The 25,526-nt window shown below is 41.9% G+C and overlaps 1 protein-coding gene across 1 annotated transcript; it reads right to left on the bottom strand.

Moving 5' to 3' along the window:
* Nucleotides 1-3,074: 3,074 nt before the first annotated feature.
* Nucleotides 3,075-10,338, bottom strand: DSEL (dermatan sulfate epimerase-like). The gene is made up of 2 exons (XM_019545321.1): nt 9,767-10,338; nt 3,075-8,310 (listed from the first exon to the last, which is right to left on the bottom strand). Exon 2 carries the CDS (start codon nt 7,342-7,344, stop codon nt 3,694-3,696), a length of 3,651 nt encoding a protein of 1,216 aa, XP_019400866.1. The 5' UTR covers nt 7,345-8,310; nt 9,767-10,338; the 3' UTR covers nt 3,075-3,693.
* Nucleotides 10,339-25,526: the final 15,188 nt, after the last annotated feature.

The following is a 25,526-nucleotide window of genomic DNA, read 5'->3' as shown; positions in this document are numbered from 1 at the left end:
AGACTAAAAGGGTAAAAAATTAAATCTGCTTCTCAGGGGTTTCTGTATTCGTAAGTGCACTGTTGAATTTATGTCTATATTACAATACAGTGCCCTTCAACTCAGATTTCTTTTTTGCTTTTGTGAGCTTAATCTAGTATTATAAAGCACTTCTACACAGTCCTCTGTGTAACAGACATATGTTCTTTTCTTCTCAGTGAGTAGAAATCCTTATCCAGGGGGTCTTTGTTAGTGGTTCTGAAGCAAATGCATAAAGTGCTCAGTTGCTTAAAATAAATACATCATATTGTGTTATTTTAAGTTCGCATAATTCATGTAATTAGAATTCTGAAATATTGGTCCTGTTGCTTTCAAACTCATTTCTTTACCTTTCATTTAGCCTTATTTTTATGTTTTTGATCTAACCATCCCAGTAATAACTAGGAATAATGGACCTGGTTTTCCATGGTCTTGCACCTTGTGGAGTCAGTGACATTCATTCAAAGGAACATAAAATGCAACCAAATCTGAAATATATAAGCTGATGTCAGAAAGTGCAAGATAGTGAAGTATTAGGTTCTGAATCTTACATTTGCCAGAATAAAAGATAGTAGCAATATGTAGTATAGGCCTACAGACATGAAATAACCCTGTATTTTGAAAGCCAAAGGGTTGACCTATTGATAAATGCACGGTCCTTTCCACTTGAGTTCCACAAAAAGCTGGTAATAGTCTATTTGCAGCCTCTCATAAATAACTGTCAAGAAGGAATTTAGAGACTCCTTCCCCAAACAGTCGCTCCTAATTCTTACCTTGAGCAGCCCTAAAATATCTGAGAGAGGCCTTTTTATTTGTTCTTATTCAAGCTCATAAACCATGAGAATGGAAAGCAAATGCTGAGACTTAGTCTGTCAAGCAAAGGAAACAGTAAAAGGATCAGTGTAACCATTTTCCATATGACTGATAAAAGCCTACAGAGAAACTGGCTTGAGAGAATGATGTTTGGGATCCAAAGTTTCACTGAAATGCCACTGTATATTAACTCATTTTAATATTTATTTTTATGTGGCATTCTACCTAGCCAGAGGTAAGACCTGGAAAAGATGGGATGACAGGGAACCTGCTGCCAGTCCCTGTTACAATCAAAGGAGAGTGACAGCAAAGTTACAGTTACCGTAACATTATCAACAGCTTTATCATGCTAGAGGCACATTTTGATATCATAATGAATGGCTGAGGAAAAAAACCCAACAACTCCCCCCCCGCCTTTCATTTAGGTTAGGGAGATAGATAAAAAACATTGCAGAGGATGTAGAATTTTCTGGGGGAAAGACAAAGGTGAATGCCATAGTATTAAATATCAGTGACAAGATCGAGATATGTAGAGAAAAGCTCACTACATCTTGGCATTACCTAATGCTTGTCACCCAAATAAATGGTAATTACTTTACTGGCATATTTCAATGTGATAGCACAAAACTCAGATTCCAGCTTCTACAAACAAAATGAAGCATATTTCATGACAACTTCATTTGTAATAAAAACCAGATGGTAAATGAAACAGATGTCTCTGACATCAGTTATGGTTTGATTTACACATCTGCAGACATTTACAGTATGGATGCTTTTTGAAAGAATGAAGATAAAGGAGGAGAGTTTCAATGTTTATAAACCAAATTAAAAAAAATTGAAAAAGAAATACGTGGTTCAAGGTAAAATAAAATTTTAAAAGAGCAGCGTGAGAAAAAAGCAGCATGACAAAGGCATTACAAAAGCAAATATTCACCTTACAAAGGGTATTTGTTTCTAAAACAATCTACATTTAAAGAAAAAAAATCCTATTTTAAAAATAATCAGATACTGGAAATAAATTACTGAGATAAAACATCATAGTACAGGGTAAGTGCGATTCCAAGAACGTAGAAAAAGCCTCTTTGAAGAATGAAGATTTTAAACAAAGAGTAACTGAGATCAGCCATAGGCTGTTGCTCATATACTTACTCTACAGAAAAATTACACATCCCTCAGTAAAACAGATCTAGAGCAGGAGGTGGCAACCTTTCAGTAACAGCAGGGTGAATTAAGCTCAGTCTTCCTCAGATGATAGGTGGCCACTTGATGGTGCCTTCTCACATAAACATGCTCAGCAGGCAAGATAAAGTTACCTGTCGGGTTGGATCCAGTCTGTGGCTATAGGCTGCTGGCCCCTGATCTAGATGTTTATTAGAACTCTTCTAAAACGTAGGCTCCCAACTTATGCAAACTGGATGCATTTACACATTCAATTAATATGTTGCAATAAATTCCAAGCTGTTTTGAGCTGGAGTCAGCTGCTCTTGGGTGCCACAGTGTGAGCCAAGGCAGAGCAGCCCTGGGCTGGCAGCAGGCTCAGGGGGTCAGCCCCGGGGTCTGGGTGGCAGCATGAACCAGTGGAGGGGTTAGCTGCAGCACAAGGGTGCAGAACCTGCAGAGCCATGAGGCTAATGTGAGGCATCCCCTACACTTTAGCAACCTTGTGCCCCAGTCAACCCCTGTCACTGTCTAAATGCGTGTTTCAGCCTAGTTAAGTACTCTGCTGTAAAACAGTACTATCCCCAAAAGTACTATCTTACGATGCAGTTAAGTCATTTAGTGTACCCTAATACTGGCACATGTGTACATGGGAACATTTTACTGTGGAGCTAATTAGCAGTAAAGCACACATGTAGATGCGCCCACAGTAACATGTACCATTGATGGTTATATTCACTATTTCCACTCAGTGAGGCACACAGTTTTGTTACTGGCATTAGGAAATTGAGAATTTACACTCAAGGGTCAGCAACAGAGAAGATGCCTGAGAGTGCAACCAACTATGAAGAAAGGATGAGTTTAGGAAGAAAAATAAGATGTTCTTGAGCTTCTCTTAGATAAGAAGCTGGATAAGGCAGCAGCAGCAATAGTGCAGACATTAGAAGCTTTCAAATCCATTCAGAATTTATTAGGCTAAAATTGCACCAGAGCTGGATAAAATCCATTAGAAGCTTCCCAGTTGAAAATTTACTCCTGGATTTATGGGGTTTTGTAGGATTCTTTTTTTATTTCGGGGTTTTTTCTTTTCTTTTTTTTTTTTTTGGGGGGGGGGGTCTTTATTTTTTCCCAGTGTTTATTTTCTCTTCACAAAAAGTACCAAATGGATAGGCCTGCAGATTGAAGTCTTCTCTTTCTCCAAAGAATAGCTATAGCAAAGAACTCATTGCCATGTAATCCTGCAAATAAGCGGATTAGGAACTAGTTTAATTGGAATGCTGACTCCTTTCTGCAATGAAAGTGATGCAGGACAGCCATAAACTTAGTCTAACCAAACTTATGGTTAGTTTGCACCACTGATGGAGTGAAATTCAGCCACAATATATCATCAAACCTGACCCAACGTTGCTATTGGTAGCCTGGAAGTGAAAGGTTCCATATCCTATTACCACCCCCCCTGAGCTATACCATTCCCAGCTAGTAATTTTATTAAGGTTCACACAGCTTTATTTGAAAGGCAGCAAAAGTAGTTACAAGTGTAAAAAAAATCCTGCGAGAACAAGTATCTATTTTTTTTAAAATAATCTCTCTCTGCATGTAACAGACTGTACACACATTTTACAAGAATAAACAAACTTCTCTAATCTTATTAACAAACTGGTGAGTTGGGGATCATTAGTGCAAATTACTGCTGGCCTGCAGCATTTAATCTGTAAACTTTGGGTATCCTAAGTGGTCCATTAGGGAACAACAGATGTCCTCAATCAGTCTAATTTCTTCAGTAGGCATGTTTTGTTTCCAAGCATGGATACTAATTGCTGATATTTCTCCTTCATAAGGAAGGTAGAAGAGATTGGTGGAGGTGGCAAACAATATTTGGTTTAAGCTAGCAGGAGAGAGAGGAATACCAAGAAAAGCAAAAATTGTTTCAGCTGTCTGCTGGGGAGAATTCACAATATCTTCAAACTTGACCAGCTGATAATTTGTTGGCAGCAAATCTCCATTTACTCTCAGTGCTGCTGCTGTGTTTGCTATCCACAAATGAGACAGCACAGAAACTGGATTTGAATTAGAGGCTGAGAGTTCTTCCCTCAGTGATTCATATTCAGAGGTGTAGCCTGAATTTAAACTACACTTTACTTTACCATTTTCTACTTTAAACAGCTTGGCTAAGTGCTGGGGAATATTTTTCAAGGAGTAGAGGCTTGGCTTACTGTTGTACAACATTGAGTAGATCCATGCCCGAGGGTCCCTTACTACATACAAGGCCCTCATTGAAGGCCCTATTATTTCTTGAAAGAAAGGAAGCTTTAATGTCCAGCTCCCACTGTTGAAGCTAAGTACAGGACGTGCATTTGGATAATAAACGAGGTGTCGCCTCAGTTCCCTGATGTATTCAGCATCTTTGTCCACGTTTCCTCTCATTTTGCTTTTTTGTTCTGACAAAGATTCTCTCTTTCTAGATCTCCTCTTTCTGTCTTTGCTTATGGTAGAATGTTGAGCTAATTTAGTTCTGCTGGCTTCATATAAATGAATATTTTGTAAATGTAGTCTGGTGTCTTGAATTAGAGACTGGAGCCAGCCTCGCAGGAGACGGAAATGGCCATGTTGGACATCAGATGCCTTCCATTCACATGCATCAACAAATGAGTCAATTTCAAATTCAGTTTCTGGGACATCAAGGTATCCTGTGGGAATCCTGATATATATGAAATCACTGCTGTTGAAAAAAAGTTGCTTTAAAATTTCTGCTCCAGAACCTGGAAGTGAAGTAATTACAACATCTGGCAAAACAACAGGGTTTCTTTCTGACTGTTTGGCTCTATTGCTGGTATCAGGTTCCACACTTGTTGTGTCACTATTCCAATTTGCACAGATAGGCTGAGTGCAAGTGCTCCACACATCCACCAGTTCAATAAGCCACAGGATGATAACCAGTAAAAGGATCCAACGCAACATTTTGCTGAAGGAAATATAAAACCGCCACTGGAAAGCCAGTATTACCAAACTAATACCCAAAATTAACCCTGCTATCATATTCACTTTGAATCCAAATGGGAAAACTGTCCTGTCACTTGTTATATGCTTCTCCACAGCTTCAGCGCCTAGACCAAATTTGATAACTTTGCTTTCATCAGCCACTTTGGCAAAGCCACCAAATCCCAAATAATTGAACCTCGTCCTCAGATTCTGATAGTCAGTCACAACAGAAACAATATTCTCAGTGTTGTTGACATTCAGAGAAATCTGAAATCCAGATTTAGAATCATCAATAAACCTGCAATTAGAAACATTGACATAAGGTCCATAGAACAGGTAAGCAATCCTTTTTACATTGTTTTTTATAGAAAAGGTGACATTTACAAACTGAGTCCATCGCTTCTTGAACTCGGCTGCTTGCTCTGCCTCTTGTATCCTTGCAACAGGGCTACTGCCATGATGGTCAAACCAAAACATTTTATAATGAGCATCCCACACATCCATCATAGCTCCATTATATTTGTTCTTAAACTTGTAAGGTATATATTTAAAATCAATATCAAGATTATGAAAGAAGGCACTGACAGAGCTGATGGGAGAGTCTTCCTCCATTTCAATATGGTCTACTACTAGCAATGTCTGAGTATTTAAAAGTAGAAGAGCACGATATACACTTTTCAGTTTCATTTCAGAAGTGTAGGAAGATACTGCCTCACCACTCACAAACATCATGTCTCCATACTGGGATGCTGTGATAATTTCCCCACTTGCATCTCCAACCTCATCACCAGTCCATTTAAGCCATTGTCCACACTCACCAAGTTGTCCCTCCCAAGGTTGATTGCACTGGCTTGTTGGTGATGGGGCAAACACCAGCACATTATTCAAATGACTGAACTTAGGGCCATAGAGAGCCTCTGATACAAATACCTGTCCATTAGGAGCAAAAGTAAAGGAGTTCTGATCTGGATGTTCATGCCCTGGATTGAAACTTCTCCACCCATCAATCCAGGAATATGGTTGAAAATGAACAATGTCATAGACTGCACGGCCACCAAGCTTTCCAGATTTAAAAGACACAAAGGTGTTGGTCTGAGTGTTTGGTAGCCCAGCCCCATAAGTAACAACTCCCCAGTTAGGAAACACATGCATCTTAGCAGTGCCATAGCCAGGAGGTGGCTGAGGTGTTAGTTCTGCAGCATACCATATGTATTCAGTGTGAAGAGTGCTCCATCTTTGTGCAGTAGATGGCACCATTGGGCCATCCTTGGGTCTATGCTTCCTAATCTGCTGTGCTAGCCAGTTGCCAGCTCCATTCTTCATTACAAACTTATCCAAGAAAACCAGTTGGCTTTCAGGGCCATAAAACCAGTTATAATTAGAATCTGCTATACCCACAGTCCTCTGAAAGCCTGGCAGCAGGGTGGCATAATAAAACCAAAAGTGCATTTTCAGCCAGTTGTTCTCTAAGTTATTCATACCAAAATGGCGCTGAGCCAGGAAAACATATTGGGTTATTGACTTAGCTGTATAACTACCATAAGCTACTCCTTCATCCAAAGAGCCATCTACAATATGATTGAGTAGAAACATAGTTTTCTCCATCACATCAACCACAGTATGTTTCCAAATATTTGCTTGAGATTCTTTGCCCACCCCAGTAACCAGGGTCCCTGTGAGTAATGCTAGCATATTAGTAGCTTGGTGGTTATGGAGAAGTTGCTTCCCCCAAGAATGGACCTTTGAATATTCATACATTTCCTCACTCACAGACCATATCTTCTCTAGGTATTTTTGTCTTCTAACACTACCCAGGGAGTTATATAGAAAGTCAAAAGCAGTGGCAAAACCTGTTAAGGAATGGCCAAGTGGCACTTCATCTCCTGGAGCATTCTCAACCAGCCAGTCTTTGTAGCCAGCCATTCTGTCCATATACTCTAGAGTGAAATCAAACGCAGCCTTATCTTCTGGGCACAGCAAACAGTAAAATGCTAAGGGAGGCAGATTGTTGCCATAAATCTCATTCCACTTTGCAGCAAAATCGGCATGTTTGGGTGGAGGTAGGTAGTATGATGGATTGGATAGCATAATTGTCACTGCACTTCTAATCGCTCTAAACAGATGCAAATGACTTGTGCGGGACTTCTGCCTCAGTGCTGGTACATCTTCAGCATCAAAATACAGGCTTGGATGAAGAACAGGTTTTCTCAGCTTCTGGCTGGCACTGAAACCATGCAGTTTTTGCTTCTCATATTGATCCACATTTTCTGTGAAATTCACCCAGTCAGATAAATTGCTTACAGATTCTTCAAAAGTGGAGACAGCAAACAACACTAATGCTAGAAATAAGGTATGTCCTGTAAACACCAAAGCCATGATCCATTAGGCAGTTCTTTCTTTTCAGGCATGCATCTCTTTACAAAACACTATGCTCAGATATTAAAGGTTGACTAGGTTATAAAATGAATCTTTTAAGGCATGTTTTTCCTTTAAACAAAAAAAAAAGACCAAATCATGCCATAGAATTCAGTGGATGCTCAAGCTGAAGCACACTTTTGAAAACACTAGCAGTAGCAGAAAAGTTGAATCCTAGATGCCTTGTCTGTCTCTATTCTGCACAACTACAATGATGGAGAACAACACAGGAGTTCTAAAAACACAAAAAATTCCATGTAAAATAGGCCAATTATATATATTCAAGGGACCAAAAAACTTAATGTCTTTCTAGCTGAAAAACACTGGGAAAAAATCCTTGACTTTAGAATAATAATTGAAATCACACATTTAATGAAAAAATCTCTCTCTCTAACATTCAGGTTAAATGTCATTCCTAGAGTAGGCAAAAACTTGGACTGATGATGAAATCATAATTTTTATTCAAACTAATGTTTGCTGAATCTGGCAGTGTACAGTGCTTTGTATAATATACCCAGATACTGAAGTTACTCTTCCCAGTCTGCCTGTTCTCTCAAGTTGTAAACAAAGGTTTATCTTCATTTTTTTCTTTGGGATAGATGAGAATGGGGGAAGATCAGCAAAAGTCCTCCATCAGCCTCTCTTTCTCTCTCTTTCCTAGCAAGCAGAACAATTTATTAATTACTATTCATTTCTGTTTGTGATTTTTTTAAAATTAATACCCGACCAATAAAGAAAGTTATTTCATGTCTTCTTTTACAATCTTCATCACATCTTCAACCAGTGAAACCCAACCTTTGTCTCAATGTTTCAGATAATCCTTTTCTCCCCATCATGAAGTAAAACACTTGAAAGGGGCACAAAACCAAAGTTTATGCACCCAGAGAGCAGTTTCAGTTTTCAGTTCACTTTGCATGTTGATCACTTCTGTGGAAACACAAAGAAAAAATGTTTTCTGAGGCTGTATCAAACATCTGACATAGTCTAAAAATATTGAAAATAAAATCACAAGGAATTACATCCTATTCAAACACAGTTAAGTACTATGCTATTTTACAGAAATCACAAAAGAGAAAGCATGCCAAAGCTTGCTCACAAAATTAGCTTCAGAATAAGAATGGAACCAACTGTAAGGTAACAAGTTTATGCCACTTTTCTTCTCCTTTCCCCTCACAGCCGTCTTAAATTGCAAGGTCTCAAAGTATTTGATTATCTAATTACCTTAGCCTGCTACAGCAAAGCAGACACATTTGTAAGACTTCCTTTAAAAATCACAGAATGATAGAAATTAAGGGTTGAAGGGGACCTCAGGAGGTCATCCAGTCCAACCCTCTGCTCAAAGCAGGACCATCCCCAACTACATTATCCCAGCCAAGGCTTTGTCTACCCAGGGCATAAAACCCTTCAAGGATGGAGATTGCACCACATCTGGGTAACCTGTTCCAGTGTTTTACTGCCTTCCTAGTGAGAAAGTTTTTTTTCCCAATATCCAACCTAAACTTCCCTGGCTGCATCTTGAGACCATCGCTCCTTGTTCTGTCATCTGCCACCACGGAGAACGGTCTGGCTCCATCACTTCAGGTACTTGAAGGCTGTTATTAAATCCCCCCTGCCTTCTCCAGACTAAATAATCCCAGTTCCCTCAGCCTCTCCTCATAAGTCATGCTCCCCAGTCAGTAGCACTGCCCTCCAAGCTAAGCTCCAAAATGTGTCTGGTTGAGCCCCTCACTGAAAGGAGAAGTTGTTAAAAACTAGCTGTGTAAAATTTGACCTAGATACTCGGAAACTTTCTTTTCTACAGATCCTACATCTCACAGGTCCACGAGCCCTTCTTATAAGCATGAAACCTAGTCTCCCTAAGGCTTTCTTCCTTTGCTGCAGGGAGGGACAGTATGCACATCCATTCATTTCTTACAAGTTTGGTATCCTACAGCAGTGTTTCTGAACCAGCGTGCCGCAGCACAGAAGTGTGCGGTCAGAAACTAACAGGTGTGCCGCAGAATTTTGCCATGGCAATGAGCTAAAAGGGCTACAACAGGTATGCGGGTGGGGAATGCCTTAACAGGTGTGCTGAGGGGGAAAAAAAAGGATTAATATAAGCGTCCCTTGGGCTGGAAAAGGTTGGGAAACACAGCCATACGGTCTCCCTTTCCTGGAGGACGTTGCTTCCTCGTCTGCAGCCGCCAGGAGGCGCCAAGAGCCCAGGTTTGCCTGGCAGGACAGCTCGAAACAAGTTTGCTTTTTGCCAACAACTGCACACTGGCTAAACTCAACATCTGGGCGCATCTGGCTTGGCTCGTCTCCCCGCTTCTAAGAGCAGCCAAACATCTTCCTTTTCCCCCCACCCCCCCATGCGCCCCCAAGTTCAAAGCCAGCCTCTTACCTTAGCAAGGGGTGAGAAGCGCAGTGGAAAAAAACAAAACAAAACCAAAACCAAAAAAGAAAAACCAGCAACCCCTCTTGGATAGGAAACAGCTGGCCGCGGGGCAGGGGGGCAGCTCCGTCCCGGCTACTTCTCCGCATGGACTGCTCCGGCTTCCAGCTGTTTAGCACCGCTGCCTCCCTGGGGAGCCCCTAGGGCCGGCCACTGCCCCTTGCAGTGCTGCCCGCTCACAACTTCAGGGGGCTCCGGAAGGGAAGGGGCTGCCCATCCACGCAAGCCCGAGGGCTACGTATACAGATATAGATACAGACGCGTGCACACACGCACAGCTCCGTGGAGGTCCGAGCCCCCTCCTCAGGTTGAGGCAGGCGGCGGCGGCGCAGCCGTTGCCCGCCTTGCCCCGCCGCCCCCGGGCCGCGCGCGCATCTGGACGGAACTTCGCGCCGCGCGGACTCGCAGCTGCCGCCGCCTGGGCCCCCCCGGCTCAGCCCATCGCCGCCTCTGCGCCTCGGTGAGCAGCTCGACCGCTGGGGCTGAGGAGTTGAGGGGGGAGAGAGAGGGAGAGATCAGGCAGCAGTGCCAAGGCGGGCGGGGAGGCGGAGCGCGGGGCTGCCCCTCGTTTCGCTCCTGCTCTGAAGTGGCTGGCGCTGAGCGTGGGCGGGAGCAGGGGGAAAGTGTTGGGGGGGTGGGGATTGAAGTGGGGGCAGAGGCAAGAAGCTTACACAAGACGCTAGCCCCACGCAGATGGTGCTGAGGAAGGGCTAGCAGCTCCGCCCATCCTGGCTGCTGGAGTCAATGGCAGAGTTTTCTCAGAGGCTGTCCCACCCAAGCCTCAACAAGCAAGGAGCGAGCTGCAGGGTCAGGAGTGGCCCAGATCTGGCCTGTTGGCTTGCAGCCCAGCCGACACGGGTGAGGCACATATGTGCTTATAACGGTAGTGCCTTGCAGCCCCCGGGTCTGCATTGTAATGTGGTTGCACTCCACTGCCTAGGAATGGGCAAGGGTGAGCAGCTGTCAGAGGGCTGCTATTAGAAGAAGCCTTGAAAATGACAGGAGTTGGCATCTAATAGCAGCTCTGAAACTGGCTAGTTCCCCTCACTTTCGAGGCTTCTAATAGCAGGCCTCAAACTGACTATTATACACAGCCTCGAAAATCGCAGGCGCCCTTCAGCTTGTCAGCTGCTAATGTTTCTGCACTGAAAATGTCGTGCACTTCACCAGCACTGTTTTGTTAAGTTCAAGTAAGCGCATATTCTGGGTAAGTGCATAACCTCCCCCTCCACCAAGGTTATGGTACTTAGGAGAGTGCACTTTACAGCACAGAGCATTGGATTAAGCTAAATCCTCTCTATAACCATTGCTACTATAAAGGTTTATTTATATGATACCCTGGAATGCCTCCAAATCAGCTTGAACTCTAGGATTTTGACTCTGAGTGAATTACTGTGATCCACTGTGTAAATAATAGAATTATAACAGTATCCCCAGTTTGGTTTGCACTTCAGATACTTGGTTATGACATTACAATCCATGTTTACAGCTGCTTGGGCTTAATACAAAGCTATTCCTTTGGGTTTAAGTACTCATTATGGAAGGGGAAAAAAAGGTCGGGTGAGATCTTTTGCAATGTGTTACTAATGACTGTGTTTATAAACTGTACCTCTGGGGATGAGTACTTTAATACAACTGAGCATGAGTCAGCCCCTTTTCCCAAACAGACTTAATTTTCCTCAGGTTTTCTTTTTTTCCCCTATAGTATCTTAAGAAATATAGTTATCTGCTTAAATATTTCTTAAGTTATCCATTAAAAGAATTCACTTAATTGCATAAACATCTTGTTATGAATCTCTGAATAAATAAGTCATAGGTACTGATGCTAGTCAGTGGGCATTATGTTGAACATCTTAAATTAAGTAAATTAGTGACTTTAAAAAAATACATATTTAACAGGCTGGAGTCACCCTGATCTTTAAGGTACAGCCTGTACGTATGAATTTTAAAGAAAAAAATCACTAAGAGTTCATCTAGATCATGCCCTCCCATCAGAAAACTCTCTATACTGACCAAAGATAGGTAGGATGTTTTCTGCCTTTGAAGTTACAGATTTTTTGCCAAATCATGCTACCAGTAGGGAAGACCTGCAGAGAGCAAGTATGAGCTACAATTCATCAAGTCAGCGGATGTCTTGAGATCTATAGGGAAATCTCACTGATCATCAGCATCCTTGGAAAACTGGAGCTTAGTCAGAAGCCCAAATCATTGGGTACTTCCTTTGCCCACTGTTCCCCACAAAATCATAGCTTCTTAGCTGCATTGTTTCCTTCATGTTTTTAAAGCCATGGAGGATCAGTTCCTATAAAATTAATGACAGTAGAGGAAACATGAGTTTATCCAGAAAAAAATCTATGTAGTATAATTACACTGTCTTTGCATGGGGTTTCCAGCAACCCTGTGCACCCCCTGTGCCTTCTGAAATGAGAAAACTCTAACAAGCAGGAACATATTGAAAAACTTCTGCTAGGCCCCAAGTTTTCAAAACTATCTTTCCTTTTACATATGCTGGAATCTTGGATTTATCATCTGCTTTGTGCATGTACGTTACTAAATTATGAAACATGATGCGCGTGCAGAAACATTGTTCACTGTCTAAATATGCTCACAGAGGTCTGAGCTGTGCCACTGAGATAGTGCATCTTGATTATGTATGTGTGCTTCTCCTGTGAAAGCTTTTTTTGTCTAGGGTTTCATGCTGGCATCCATTGTCCCAGTAGCAAAGGCTGCACAATACATTTGAGAAACATTTGTGTGTGTGTGTGTTCTTCTACCCACCATTTGTAGGTCATGATGAATCACTGGGAATTAGGAAAGGAATAGCTTATTACTTAGCCTGATAAAAAGGATGACAGTTTTAGTTGGCCAGACGTACAGAATAGGGAAATGGTTTCTTGTGATTTCTCATTTAAGCCTCAGATGGTATAAATGATATAAATATTGTTACTGAAGAATGCATCTGGGGGTCAGTCTCACGGAATTTAAAGGGCCTGATCAAACTCTCATTAATAAAAGTGTCCAATGAGTGCGCAAGAAGAACGTCTAGAAGGGGGAAAAGCTTGGTGAAAAGCTACAATGAGGAAGAACATGTGGAGATGAAGGGAATAATAATGGAATTGGCATTAGGTTACATCATGTTAATCATTTCCAAATTAGAGGAGATATTCAGCTACTAAGCAACAATAGCAGGGATACCCAGCTACCAAGCAAAAATGCAGTCAGTCCAAATGACAGCAAAGAAAGCCAGTTAAGTGAACCCAATGACAGAAAGTCTGTATTAATGCAATTGGAGACACTGGCCCTGGTTTGTAAACAAATTGGTCGTAATAAAATTAACTTGAAAATGGGAGGCATAATGTCTGAAGAACACACCCAGGGCAGTTCCCTTTTACTCTCCTTTCCCCAATATCTTGGTCTTCAGCACAAGGGCAGCAGCAAGCAACGGGTACAAGACATTTTGGAAATTGTGGTTCTCTACAGCTGCCATTGAGTTTACTGCTGCTGGTGGAAGGTGGGGCAGGATGTGGGACTTTAACTTGCCCCTTTTTGCCACTAAAGCCTATACTGAGAGAGCAAAGAAAATGGATGACTTTGGTTAAAAAAAATAATTGGGGCCAGCCCCAGCCCCCCCCCAGTAGAAAATTTCACTGCCACTCTACAAAACTATGATTCCCAGAACACCTTGAGCTCCATGATGCAAGATGCCGGAGCCAGCTGCTTCTTGCAGCCCTCCTTGCAGGCAGGGCATGGGACAGGAGGGTGAGATGCCCCCTCCTTGGTAATACCTGAGACACATGCCCTGCTCATCCACCCCATGTTACACTATTCATGTGAACAGTGCTGGTATTCAGCCTTCTTTTGATGTCACGTGCTGTTTGAATGGTCAATGAACATCAAGGTCACTTTCAGAACACCTCAAAGTAATTGTTAACAAGCTAGCTTTTTTGAGACCTATATTTATAGAAGAACCTTGTGTAACCGTCAATGAACTGAATTATGTTGGTACATTTTTAAATATTACTCACGACTTGCTAAGGCTAAAACCCAAACTGCTTTGTGGCTGTCAGCAGGAAAGACGTGTTTTACAAAATATCTGCCAAGAAAATGAGGTTTGAGCGAAATGGAAAAGTGACCTTGCTGTCACTTCAGTTTTTTAATGTAAGAAATAATGGGTCGTTGTGAGAGATGTGCTCCGATGTACTGCTTCAGGGATAGCATCCTGCACTGATACTATAATCAGCAATGTGAAAGATCTCAAATATGCTAGCAGTGTTATCCTGCTTGAGTACTGGCCAAGCACTAACAGATGGATATGAAGAGTAGGATAAGAATCAGCTGAACTGCAACATAACATTTGCCAGTGTTGAGGAAGGATTAAAAAACAACCCCAGAAAATGTTGGTAAAATGACGAAGTTGCTGATATGGGTAATGACTTCATGTATTCTGCATGGCCAGTCAATGGCAGTAGATGATACAATCAGAGCAACTAGAGACGTGGTGTGTAATGCAGGACTTACGCATCATTTAGATGCCTACATCCAAAAATGCAATTTTCAACCTCTCTGCCTATGCCTATAAACATAAAAAAAAGTGTCTGTTACTTTTGCGCCTGAAACTTATTGCCACGCATTGCAGAACTGTAACCATCTTGGCAATGCTGGTGAAACACCTTTCACATGTGGATCCTCAGTCTAGGTGTTCTCCTGCACATTTCCACTAATGGACCCAATCCAGGCAATGTTCTTTAATGCACACCTACAGCACTGAGTTCTTCCCGAAACACAGTGGCCATCGCTGCTTTTCTTCCCTCAGACCCCTGGTGGAAGAAGGAGGTAGTAATAGGGTCCTTCTATTATGCTATAACTCACTATTAGAACATGCCGGTGTGATGCTGAAGATTTGGATTTAGTACCCTGCCTTCATCCTGCACCAAAGGATGTGCATTGCATTTTATATTTAATAGCCATTGAATAAAATAATGAAACAGGCCTTAGAGGATGGACCAGAACCCAGATCTCCTCTCTTCCTAATTATGGATGCCATAATTATGGGCCTGCAGTTTCACTTTCTCCTACTCCTATCTCTGTCCAGGTAAAAGCGGTATAAGTTCAGCAAAAGGGGTAGAGTGCTTCCAATCCAAAGTAACCTATAGCCAAATGAGGGATGTGTGGCAGAAGGCATTGGACCTTCCAAATCCTGGCTGAGCTTTCTAACATGTGAACTATATTTTAAAAGAAAAGAAGAGACCCCCTGCTAAATTTTTCAAAGGACTGGATTAGGTATTTGACACCCAGATAATATTTTGAATGGAGAATCAGTTTAACATAGGCACCCCCCTGTAGTTCAAAGTTAGGCACTTAGAACATTTTTACATATGCTCCAGGGTTTTGGGGGTAGGGGGTGGTGCTTTAATTAGAGAGACTCTGAGAGCCACTCTAATTCAAGCACTGCAGTGTCTCATGTATCAGCACCCCTGTGCTTCAAAATGGTGGCAAGGCACTTGAACTAAAGCTCGTTGACATGAAGACTGCAGGACTGCGCTAATTAGCATGCTCCCAGAAGTCCCAATTAATTGAGTCTGTTCTGATGTACTATAAATACAGCATGTTGGAGCAGTATCCCAGCACATCTACAAACACCCTTAGGCTAGAAACATAAATCTGTTTGCTTCATGGAAGAGTGTTTTGTGACGCATCAAATCCAGACCTTACAGACTACCAAGCTTAAAGTCCTGCATTAACAACCTGTAAATTATTCACATTAACACTCAACTGGGAAAAATCATAGCTAATTTGACTTACTTGCCATTTAAGCCTAGTGGGTAAAGGATTGGGCTATGCCTGTCTGAAGTGAGTCGTACCCCAGGCTAATCAGGGCCACACCAAATTGGTTGTCTGAGGATTCCCAAAGGGGGTTGTATTTAAGACACACTCCTCTTTAGCATTCCCTGTGGTTTGAGCCAGCTCCCAATATAACCCTGTTGTGAGGACCTAGTACTCTTCTTATGCATTTTATAAGGAATTTAAACGTCTAACATGGATTCCAGTCTGGGAGATAAGCAACTAAAAGTTAAGTGTGTCACATAGCATAAAAATGCCTGTAGATTTATCTCTAGTCCTGTGTAAAACCAAATGGGACAGTAACAGAAGTGAATTAATTTTACTAACTATCATATGAGTTTTTGGGGAAACAAAATATGTGGCTTGTTTAATAACACTGGAGAAAACTGGATTTAAAAAAGGGATAATCATACAGAATATAAAAGGCTGATGTCTGAGCATTTTCTTTTTTTTAGGGTTAATTACTAACATAATAACTCAGGGAAACTGGATTTACTGTGAGCTAACTAGAAAAGAGCAAAACAGCATATGGCAATGCTGTGTTTTGAGTAATAGAATTTGGGAGTTGAGGCCAATTAAAAAAATGCTACTGATTATTAAGAGCAATAGATTAATTTAACCGAGCTAAGTGAACTGCACATACAATCTGGAGGAGTATCCTAATTCTTTCATTTCACAAAGGCTTCACGCCTCACACTTCTCCAGAATTACAGATTGTGCACCCCAAAATCAGGCTGATCATATGCTGAAGGCCTGACAGTGTTAGTTATATGATAGCATCAGGCATACAATTTTAAAGCCTTTCATGACTGTCATGTACACTATATGTAAGGCAAGTGAGAATGTTCATGTTTATGTCACACAACATTTTATCAAACACAACAGATGCCTTAGGTGGAAGTGGTACTGAGGGGGATTTTCAAAGTAGGTCAATATGGCAGAGTATAGCATTCAGAGGATCGAAAGCAGTATGCACAGCAGAAGTATCACATTTTCACCATGAAAACTTGCCATTAAATGGAAGAAAAAATAATGCCAAAAATATTGTGAACAAATAAATTTAGAAATGGATGAATAACCAGTTTCTATTTCAGTTACTTATGGATTGGTTCTTGCACGTCACATGGAAAATGATGAATTGGGCATTTAGTCACAGCATAAAAACAAAAAGGAGGAGTGATGGAAGAATAAGGCAGACAGCCAAGCACACCTACCCTCCCTTGTCCTACTACTACTCTAGCCAAACAATCTCTTGAAATGCATTTCCTCAGGGGAAAAAAAAAGATCAACTCATTAGATATCAAGCTCTGGACCAGGATATAAATGAAAAAACAGGGAGAAGAAGAGACATTCTAATACATCCCTCAATTCTGATTGAAATTAGGAGTCTTTTTACAGGCTCAAGTGAGTTTTGGATCCATACTGAAATCCAGATTCCCAAAGGTTTGCACATACCTGTTAAATTTTCAATGGCAAATAGTACTACAACTTTCTTAATTATTGGGCAGTCATAAATCCATATTAATATGCTGTATGCACAGAAAAAATATAATCTAGAATATTTTCTCCCAATCTTTCAATTAACAAGACACTAAATTAAGTATGCAAAAATTAATGCATCTATAAATCTAAATGAAGAACATTTTCAGTGACTACCAGTAAATTAATTGTGCCTTTGCTTAGATTCATGTTTAGTAGTCTTAGAAGCATAAAAAAAATGTACAACTACAGATGACAACCCATTTGGGCATTCTTGGGTTAGCAGCAGCCATATATATATCTTTTCTCATTTTGTTTTTTTATAAGCCACACTAAATTTAAGACAGACCTTAAGATAGTTTGCATCATGTAGAGTTCAAACACTGAACTTATTAGACAAAAGAATGCTGCATTTGAAAAGAAGACTGTCAATGTGGTCAGCATGGGCTTCCATTACTTTCCTCATGACCTTGTAACATGCAAATTCTCAGGTCAAAAAAGGAGACGTTTTAGCATACAAAATATACCACTATTACTCGGATTTTATATGCTGTTTAACCCAACTTATCCAAAGATCTCAGATGCTTCTTCAAACATGAAGGGCCATATACTTCCAAAATTACTTATATGGAGTGTGTGAGAAATCTTAAAAGTTGAGAATTACTTGTAAAATAAAGTGTTGTTCAACATTAGTAAGGCAGCAAGAATCTGACCATAAATGCATGATACATACACAGAATTATGGGGCAGTGTTCTGAAAAAGGATAGGTACCTAAAATATTTGAAAATCTGACACTAACTCCTACTTTATTTCATAGGGAGTTAAGTATCTTAATACTCTTGAGGAGCTAGGCCATATGGAACTAACTGTTGCATAAATTTGGTTATAGTTAAAGACACTTTTTGAAGTGATAATTTTTTACGCAGGCTCCCCGTCACTATCATGCTGCATGTATATTTTAGTTAGTTTTAACTTTGAAAATGGTAGTTAGTTAATTATTACAAAAAGCAATTGAGAAAGTTTAGGTAGAATGATTAAGGACTAGATCTGTAAAGATCATTAGAAGCTACACAGGAAGGTGTGTGCTCATATCTATCTTGTAAGTGTTCTCTTGGTGCTTACACTTATCTATCTGACATTTTCAGATGTTGTCAGTAGTCATCTGAATTTTCACTGACTACAGTAGTATTTCCAATTTAGCTGAAATCCTGGAGCCATCTCACAGCTCAGAGACAAAGCATAAGCCAAAGGTCTAGAGATCTTGAATTAGACTTTTAAACTAAGTGGAGAAACATCTATTTTACCAGCAGGACTCTGTCCCATAAGTATGGCCTGAGCACAGCTAAGACCAAATACTCACCCACTGAGGCAGGAGGGCTAGCTGTAGATCACTATTACATTTAAGGGCAATACAATAGCTGCGAAAATACATAGTTCAAGTATGAGGAAGACATCAAGAGTAAGCAAGAGAAAAAAGAATGAATATACAAATTTTGTCTACTGGAGCATGATCTGCCAAAGCATCTGGCCGAGCTTAGGTGCCTAAATCTACAGGAAGAGCTGAGGATCTCAGAATAACAGAGGTATCTGTCTCTAGAACAGGGATTGGCAATTAGTTGGGCCTGTAGGCCAAATAGACAGTGTTGAGGAGCTGTCGTCGGCTGGGTCAGCCCTCACCCCCACCACACAACAGCTCACCAAACCTCCTTATGTAAGATGGGGCGACGGGCAGGTGGGCAGTAGCTTCAGCGGGGCTGTCAACACACCACCTCCAAGCTACCCTTCTACCCTGAGGAGGGCCTGGAACTTTTGGCTTCGGTGGTGGCATCCCAAGTGCAGTGGTGATGGTGGTGGCAGCATTGGCCAGGCAGAAGCTGTTGGCCAGCATGGGAAAAAAGCTAGACCCAACAGCGGGAGTGACTGCCTCCCCTTGCTGCTGCAGGAGCCTTCTCCCTGCAGCCACCTGGAGCCTGTCCCAGGGCTCTCTTCCCCACCACCACCACCACCAGTGCACAGCTGTGGCTCCAGCCTGCCCCATGCAGGGGGTCTGGGTCACTGCAATGCCCACTCCAGACCCACCTACCCTAGCCATGATAAGTGGCAGTGGCAGTAGTGGCAGTTGCCAGGCAGAAGCTGAAGCTCAGTGAAGGAAAAAAGTGAGATCTGGAGGTGGGCACAGTCACCTCCCCATCACCACTGCTGAGCCCTTCTTTCTGCCATTGCCCAGAGCCTATTCCAGGGATGCCCTCTGGCTACTTACTGCCACCCTGCCAGGTGCAAAGGCCTGGGGCAACCTGGAGGTGGTGCTGGAGGCAGCAGAGGTGTGGAGGAAAGCCCCAGCATTGGCTCTGGGTGGCAGTAGTGAGAAGGGCCCAGCAGTAGCAAGGTGGAGGCAGCCACACCTGCTCCTGGGTCCTGGTTTTTTCCCCATGCCAAGCAGCAGTTTCTGCCTGGGCTCTGCCACCACTGTAGCATTGTAGATGGGGCAGGTGAGTCCAGGGCAGGTGTTACAGGGACTCTAACCCCCCACGCAGGGTGTGCCAGGGAGGAGGGTGGAGCCGAGGTTACGTGCTCAACCCAGGGCTCAGGTCCTGGCCATGTGGTTCCCAGCTGGTCTCCATGGGGTCAGGGCCAGGGACTGCAAGGAAATGAAATCTGCCCATGGAGCCAACCCATCCCCTCTGTGTGTCCGGAGGGTAGTGGGATGTGGCATGGGCCAGATGGACAAAGTCCCTCTGTGGGCCAGATCCAGCCTGCAAGCCGTATTTTGCCTACCCCTGCTTTTGACCGTTGTCCAGAAACACAAGTCAATTTGCTTAGAAACATGTTAGAAACTCTTTTCTCCCACTTCTTTTCCTTACGCCCTCTCCCCTGTTCCCCAACTCGCTGCAACATTGAAGATTTATCTCACTGCAGTGGCTTTGTGCATCTGGCTGGCTTATGGAAATCTTTTTCATGGACACTTAACTACCTCCTGCACAGTAAATGCAGCTTAGGAAGCATATAGCTACTTAACTTCATGCTGAGAATTTGACTAGGTGCCAGACACCTAAAGGTTAGGCATTACTCCAGTCAGCCAAGTAGCACCCAAATCCATTTACAATGTGGCCCTAAATGATATGACTACAGCCAGAGAGTGGATAGGAGGCAAAACCAGAATTTAGAAATCCTCTTGTGCTTATTTTTGCTTATATTTCTGAACTGCCAGAAGCTCTGAAAGCTTCTTCTGTATTATCGCTGGTTCATTTGGCAAGCAACTGAATACAAAAGAGCTGCTGGTGGCCTGGAGTTAGCAGAACACTAGGTTAAGTGCCTTGAGTTCATCCCCCCCACCCAAAAAAAAATAAAATAAAAAAGATTTTACTGTATATTCCATAGGTCCCAAAAATCAGTAGTCTGTCACTGAGAAAAGCATATCCCTTCTGAACCAGGGAAGGTGTTTATATAAGTTACATTTTTCACATGATAAGGCCACTGAAAGTGCTCGGCAGTGATGACACAACACATGTTCACACCCGCAGAGAATTTTTTAAATGGCTGATCGTGCAAAAATGTTACCCTCATTAAATCAGCTATTAGCTGAAGGTGCTCTAGAGCAGAGTGCCTATGGGAACTTCTGTTCAGGTTCCCTGAGAGGGTTAAGGAGATGATTCTGTCCGCATCCAAAAGCACCCTTTTGGAGGGCTGCCACAGAGAGAAAAGTCTCCTCCCTGTGCAATAGGGAAGGGACAGAAGGGGTAGGTGAGGATGGGGGAGGTAAGATACCCCTGCTGGGGTCTTGCAGTGAGCTGGCCTGGGCCTGTGATGTGAGGGAACTCTGTTCTCTGCTTCCTCCCCATGTCCCAGCCAAGCTGAGCCAGCAGCTGTATGCTGCACCTGTCAAGAGGCTTGGGTGGAGGGGTGAGGGAAGGGAACCCCCCGCCCATGCCTTACAGGCCTCTCCACAGCTACACTGGCTGGGATATTGGAGAAAGCTGGGCTGGGCCCATGGTGGGGGGGAACTCCCATCCCCTTTCTGAGCCTCTTAGCAGCAGCAGCACACAGCTGCTGGCTTGGCCTTGCCGCAGCCATAGCTGGGGCAGGGTAGAGTGGAGTGCCTCCACCTCATGGGCTAGTCCCCTCCCCCAACTACCCTGGCTACGTTATTAGGGGTGGCCAGGCCTTGCCTTCTGCTATACTGAGGGAGGGGAGAGGAAACCATGAATAACTTCTGCTCTGTAGCTAGGTTTTAAACTGATCAATTCTTTAGATTTTCAAGGCTGTCATTGCAAGGAAGATGGACACCCTTTTTTTCTACAAAAGAAATGAAATTGTGACTAGCCCTAGATGTTTTAGAGCTTAAAAATCAAGAGCAAACATGACCACATAGGAAGGACACAAAAGGAATCTCCAGGAATAGTGATAATTACTAGAGATTTGTAATCTGAGGCCTCTGTCAGATGCTTTTAGGCAGGCCATCATAGAGGGCATTCCAGTTTTCTGCTACTCTATCCTTTATTGATATGAAAACCAGCGCCTTTATGCCCTCTATTTTTCTTTTCAAGAGAAAATAGAGAACATAAAGGTATCTGGTATCTTATCAATAGAGGACAGAGGACAACCCGACTGTCCTCTATGATGCCCACCCTAGATGCTATACTTAAGACACGATTAATCAAAATATGTATAACTTTGTGACTAGTTCCCATCACACCTTAAATTGAACGTGTGGCTAGCCCAATCAGCCTCCCAGCCTCTGAAATGCATCAGAGCCCTCGATTCTGGTGATGAGAGTGCTGATCAGATGACTGATGCTTCAAGACAAGTGTACCAAACACCTGGTTTGCTACTTGCCAGTACAGGGGGAGTCTGGGATCATGAACACATGTAACAAAGCAGGAGGTGTGACTACTGGATTGTGGATCAGATCCCATTATACCTTTAGTTAAACATCTGCCAGGGGCCTGCTGGCCCCATTTCCTGAGCCCTTCTCTTTGTAAATACACACCAGTTGCCCATTAGCCCCTGTGTGCCTACCACTCACATTACTTTACCACTCTTACGGGCTCAATAAGGGAAAGGAGCAATAAGAGCTGATGTGTGAGCTGCACAACTGAGCTTCTTGCCATTAGATCACATCACACCTTATTGCCAGTACAAGGGGAGCTCAGGATCATGAGCCCAGGTTCTCCCTACAGCAGCAAGTAGCAAGCTCCTGCAACTGGGAACCTGGGTTAGCTGACAGGGTTCCAAGCCACTAGGGCACACCATGTGCTCTCCTGGCTGGGAGCCTGGTCAGCTTACCTAGGCTCCCACCTGCTGGGCTGCATGGCACTCCCCTGCGACTGGGAGTCCAGATCAGCTGCAGGCTCCCAGTCATGGGGCAGCATGGTGCTCCCCTGCACCTGGGAGCCCCATCAACTGATGGGGCTCCCATCCACAGCGTCGCACCTGACCACACATTAGTGGTGGATAGCAACCAGCCACAAAATGATGACACATTTTTATGGAATAACTTCACAGCTTATTTCTTGTTTTATCACACCATTAACTGATTGGATGTGTGGATGAGTTACAACTTAAGATATAATTATCTGGTTAATCACACCTTAAGTATAACATGTGGCAGGGGACTTAGTATGACATTCTGCTGTGACTGTTACAGTTTTAAAAATGTAATGCTATCCTTCATTTTAAGTCTTGTAACCAAGCCCAGTAATCTTCCTTAAAAATATGTTTTAGTTTCAGCTACACATTACTGAATTTGATGGGACAAAATTCACTGGCCTTAAAATCTATAAACACTTCTTACGTCAGGTATTCTTTTATAATATGCATTTGTCCAGAAAAGAAGAAAAATGCAATAACCATGTATAAAGGTAATTCAAACAGGTTTATATCATATCAGATGAAAAAGTTATCATGGCTATTAACACAATTGCACATATTATTAACAGTACTATTAAAAAATAATCCAGAATTCCATCTACACGAGTGATTAAAACCATCACCTGTAACCAGACAGCAGTTGATAACATAAGCATGTCAACAATTAATGCATTATATAAAAGGCCCTGCTTCCTTTTTTAAGGATTTTAAATGCCATATAGTAGATAGCCTTGGCTTACGTAAGCATCATTATTTCCTTTCATAGAAATGTTGCATTCATTTAAGTGTATTTCTAAACAATTCAATTCAAATACAATAAAGTATTTTTGTATGAATTTTCAGTAAAGTAAAGCATTATTTTCCTTGAAAGAACTAGTCATCCATTTAAAGAGGGACAAATGTCATCGTGAGTGCTTCAGATAATACTTAACATAGGGAACATACTCATTTCCAGTAAACATGCCCACCTCTGTTTATTTCATTGTCAACAAATGTGTTCTCTGTTAAAAATAGAATGTGTTTATAAATATTATTTCTATAGATTTAAACAGTAAAATAAAGTCATACTAAAATACAAATTCTATTAACATATATTTGCAATTTCAAATGATGATAAAACACAATTTATATATATAAGCGTATTCATTATTTGTGTGTGATTGGATGGCTATACAAACACACACAAACAATAAATTAATTCTGTCATACAATAAGAGTAAAATTTTAATTTTAATCACCCAAGGAACACATCCTCAGTCTTTACTGACAACCTTGTTTGGTTTTATGATGTGCCAGAAGGTCATCAAGTTCAAGTTATTTCAGACTAGAGATCGTTAGAGCTTCACCAAAGATTTATTGCTGTTTTTAGGAGTTATATAGAGATGGTTAAAAATTTTCTGATGGAATAGTTTTCCAGTGAAAAAGTCCTGATTTAAAAGGATCAAAATGTTCCATGGGAATATGTCAATTACAATGAAATGCTGACAGGAAACAGGCAGGTTTCCACCAAGCTCACCTTTCCAGCTCCCTAGGTCTTTTGGAGCCGGTCCTGCATCTGCAGCCTGGGCTTCCAGTTGCATGGACTCCTTGGCAGCCTGGTTGACTTCATGGGTCCTCAGCAGCTGATGAATGGTCTTGGGGTGCGAGTAGTCTTTGCCCAGTAATTAGGACTGACAGCTGGAACCACAATATGAGTTGAGGGTCAGGACCCAGGGAAGAAACCAAAGTATCAGCTACTGGACAGGAGACAGCAGCAGAAATCAGGACACAAGTCAGGAGTCAGGAGTCAATGGCTATGTGTATGCTCTTTTCTGAGCAAGCCTAAGTACACCACTGAGAAACAAGCCCCTCTCACTGTTGTCCTCTCTGCACATACCCAGGCCCACAAATTTGTGAAGTAGATTGCTTGGACCCATCCTATGACAGAGAGCAAAAGTGACATTTATGGGATGTTCTGAACCATCTACTCTTAAATGTGTGGGGCTGTGGCCTAAGTGTAAGTGGGTAGGGTGTATTTCTTGCTGGTGTTCCCAGGCTTACTGAAGAGGTGATGTAGATATACTCAGAAGCCACAGTCAGGATGTAGTTCAAGGACCAGATGAGCTGCAGGTGAGAGCAGAAATAAGAGACCAGAAATCAGAATGGGTATAGAGGAAGAAAATATGAGCAGGGTTAGGTTTAAACACCGACAGATGCATTTGGTATTAGAGACTAGAAGGTGACGCTGGAATAACCACTAAAGACTCAAGTGTTGACCAACCATATTCCTGCTGCCAGGTGCTGTACTAAATACTTGGATTGCTCTTCTCAGTAGCCATAGCCCTGCTGGTTGACCGGTGCTTTAATTCCCTCAGTCAGAGACACAAAGGCTAGCTCATACAGCTAATTTTCTATCATCTCACACCTTGGGCAGACTGCAGCTGTCTATTAGCCCTGTGATCCTAACACATAAACAAAGTAAAATGGTTAATTCATTACTAAGTTAACATAGCAGCTGTTTTTAATATCCCAGATAAACGATTTTAGGATAACACAAGAATATTATAACTGTTATTCTATTTAGAATAGAGTTAAACTTTTTTTGTCATTTTTCAGTCTCCTGTTTGATGTTGGCATAAAACAAATTAACATCTTCACACTTTGAAAAAAAATTAATACAAGATTTTCCCCTCCGTATTAACTAGAAGAGCAGCGGGGCTTTAATAATTTTAAAACAGAACATAAAGATGAAATTTAAATTCATAAACTGAAATGTAAAGCAAATTAAACTGAAAACTAAAATCCTTACAACTAAATTACATGAAAAATAACATAAAATAAAATTTAAATAAAAAATACGTCAATATTGAAACATTTTTCATCTAAATATTACATTTTCAAAACAAAACTTTTCATAATTCTTGGTGTTCAGGAGATTTCAATATGTAACATTTTAAATCTAAGTTAAGTCTCTTTTTTTCAAGATTTTAGAATTTCTCTAGAATTGGAATTTCAAAATTCTTCTGTTTCTACTACAGCACA

The sequence above is a fragment of the Crocodylus porosus genome, unplaced genomic scaffold (genome assembly GCF_001723895.1).
Source record: "Crocodylus porosus isolate Cpor-Errol unplaced genomic scaffold, CroPor_comp1, whole genome shotgun sequence".
Classification (NCBI taxonomy): domain Eukaryota; kingdom Metazoa; phylum Chordata; order Crocodylia; family Crocodylidae; genus Crocodylus; species Crocodylus porosus.
Note: the sequence above shows the minus strand (reverse complement) of the source record. Positions and strands in the feature narration are given on the sequence as shown.

Bases quoted from the DNA above. Each gene is read 5' to 3' on its own strand.
- DSEL (XM_019545321.1), bottom strand. From the start codon at position 7,344: ATGGCTTTGGTGTTTACAGGACATACCTTATTTCTAGCATTAGTGTTG.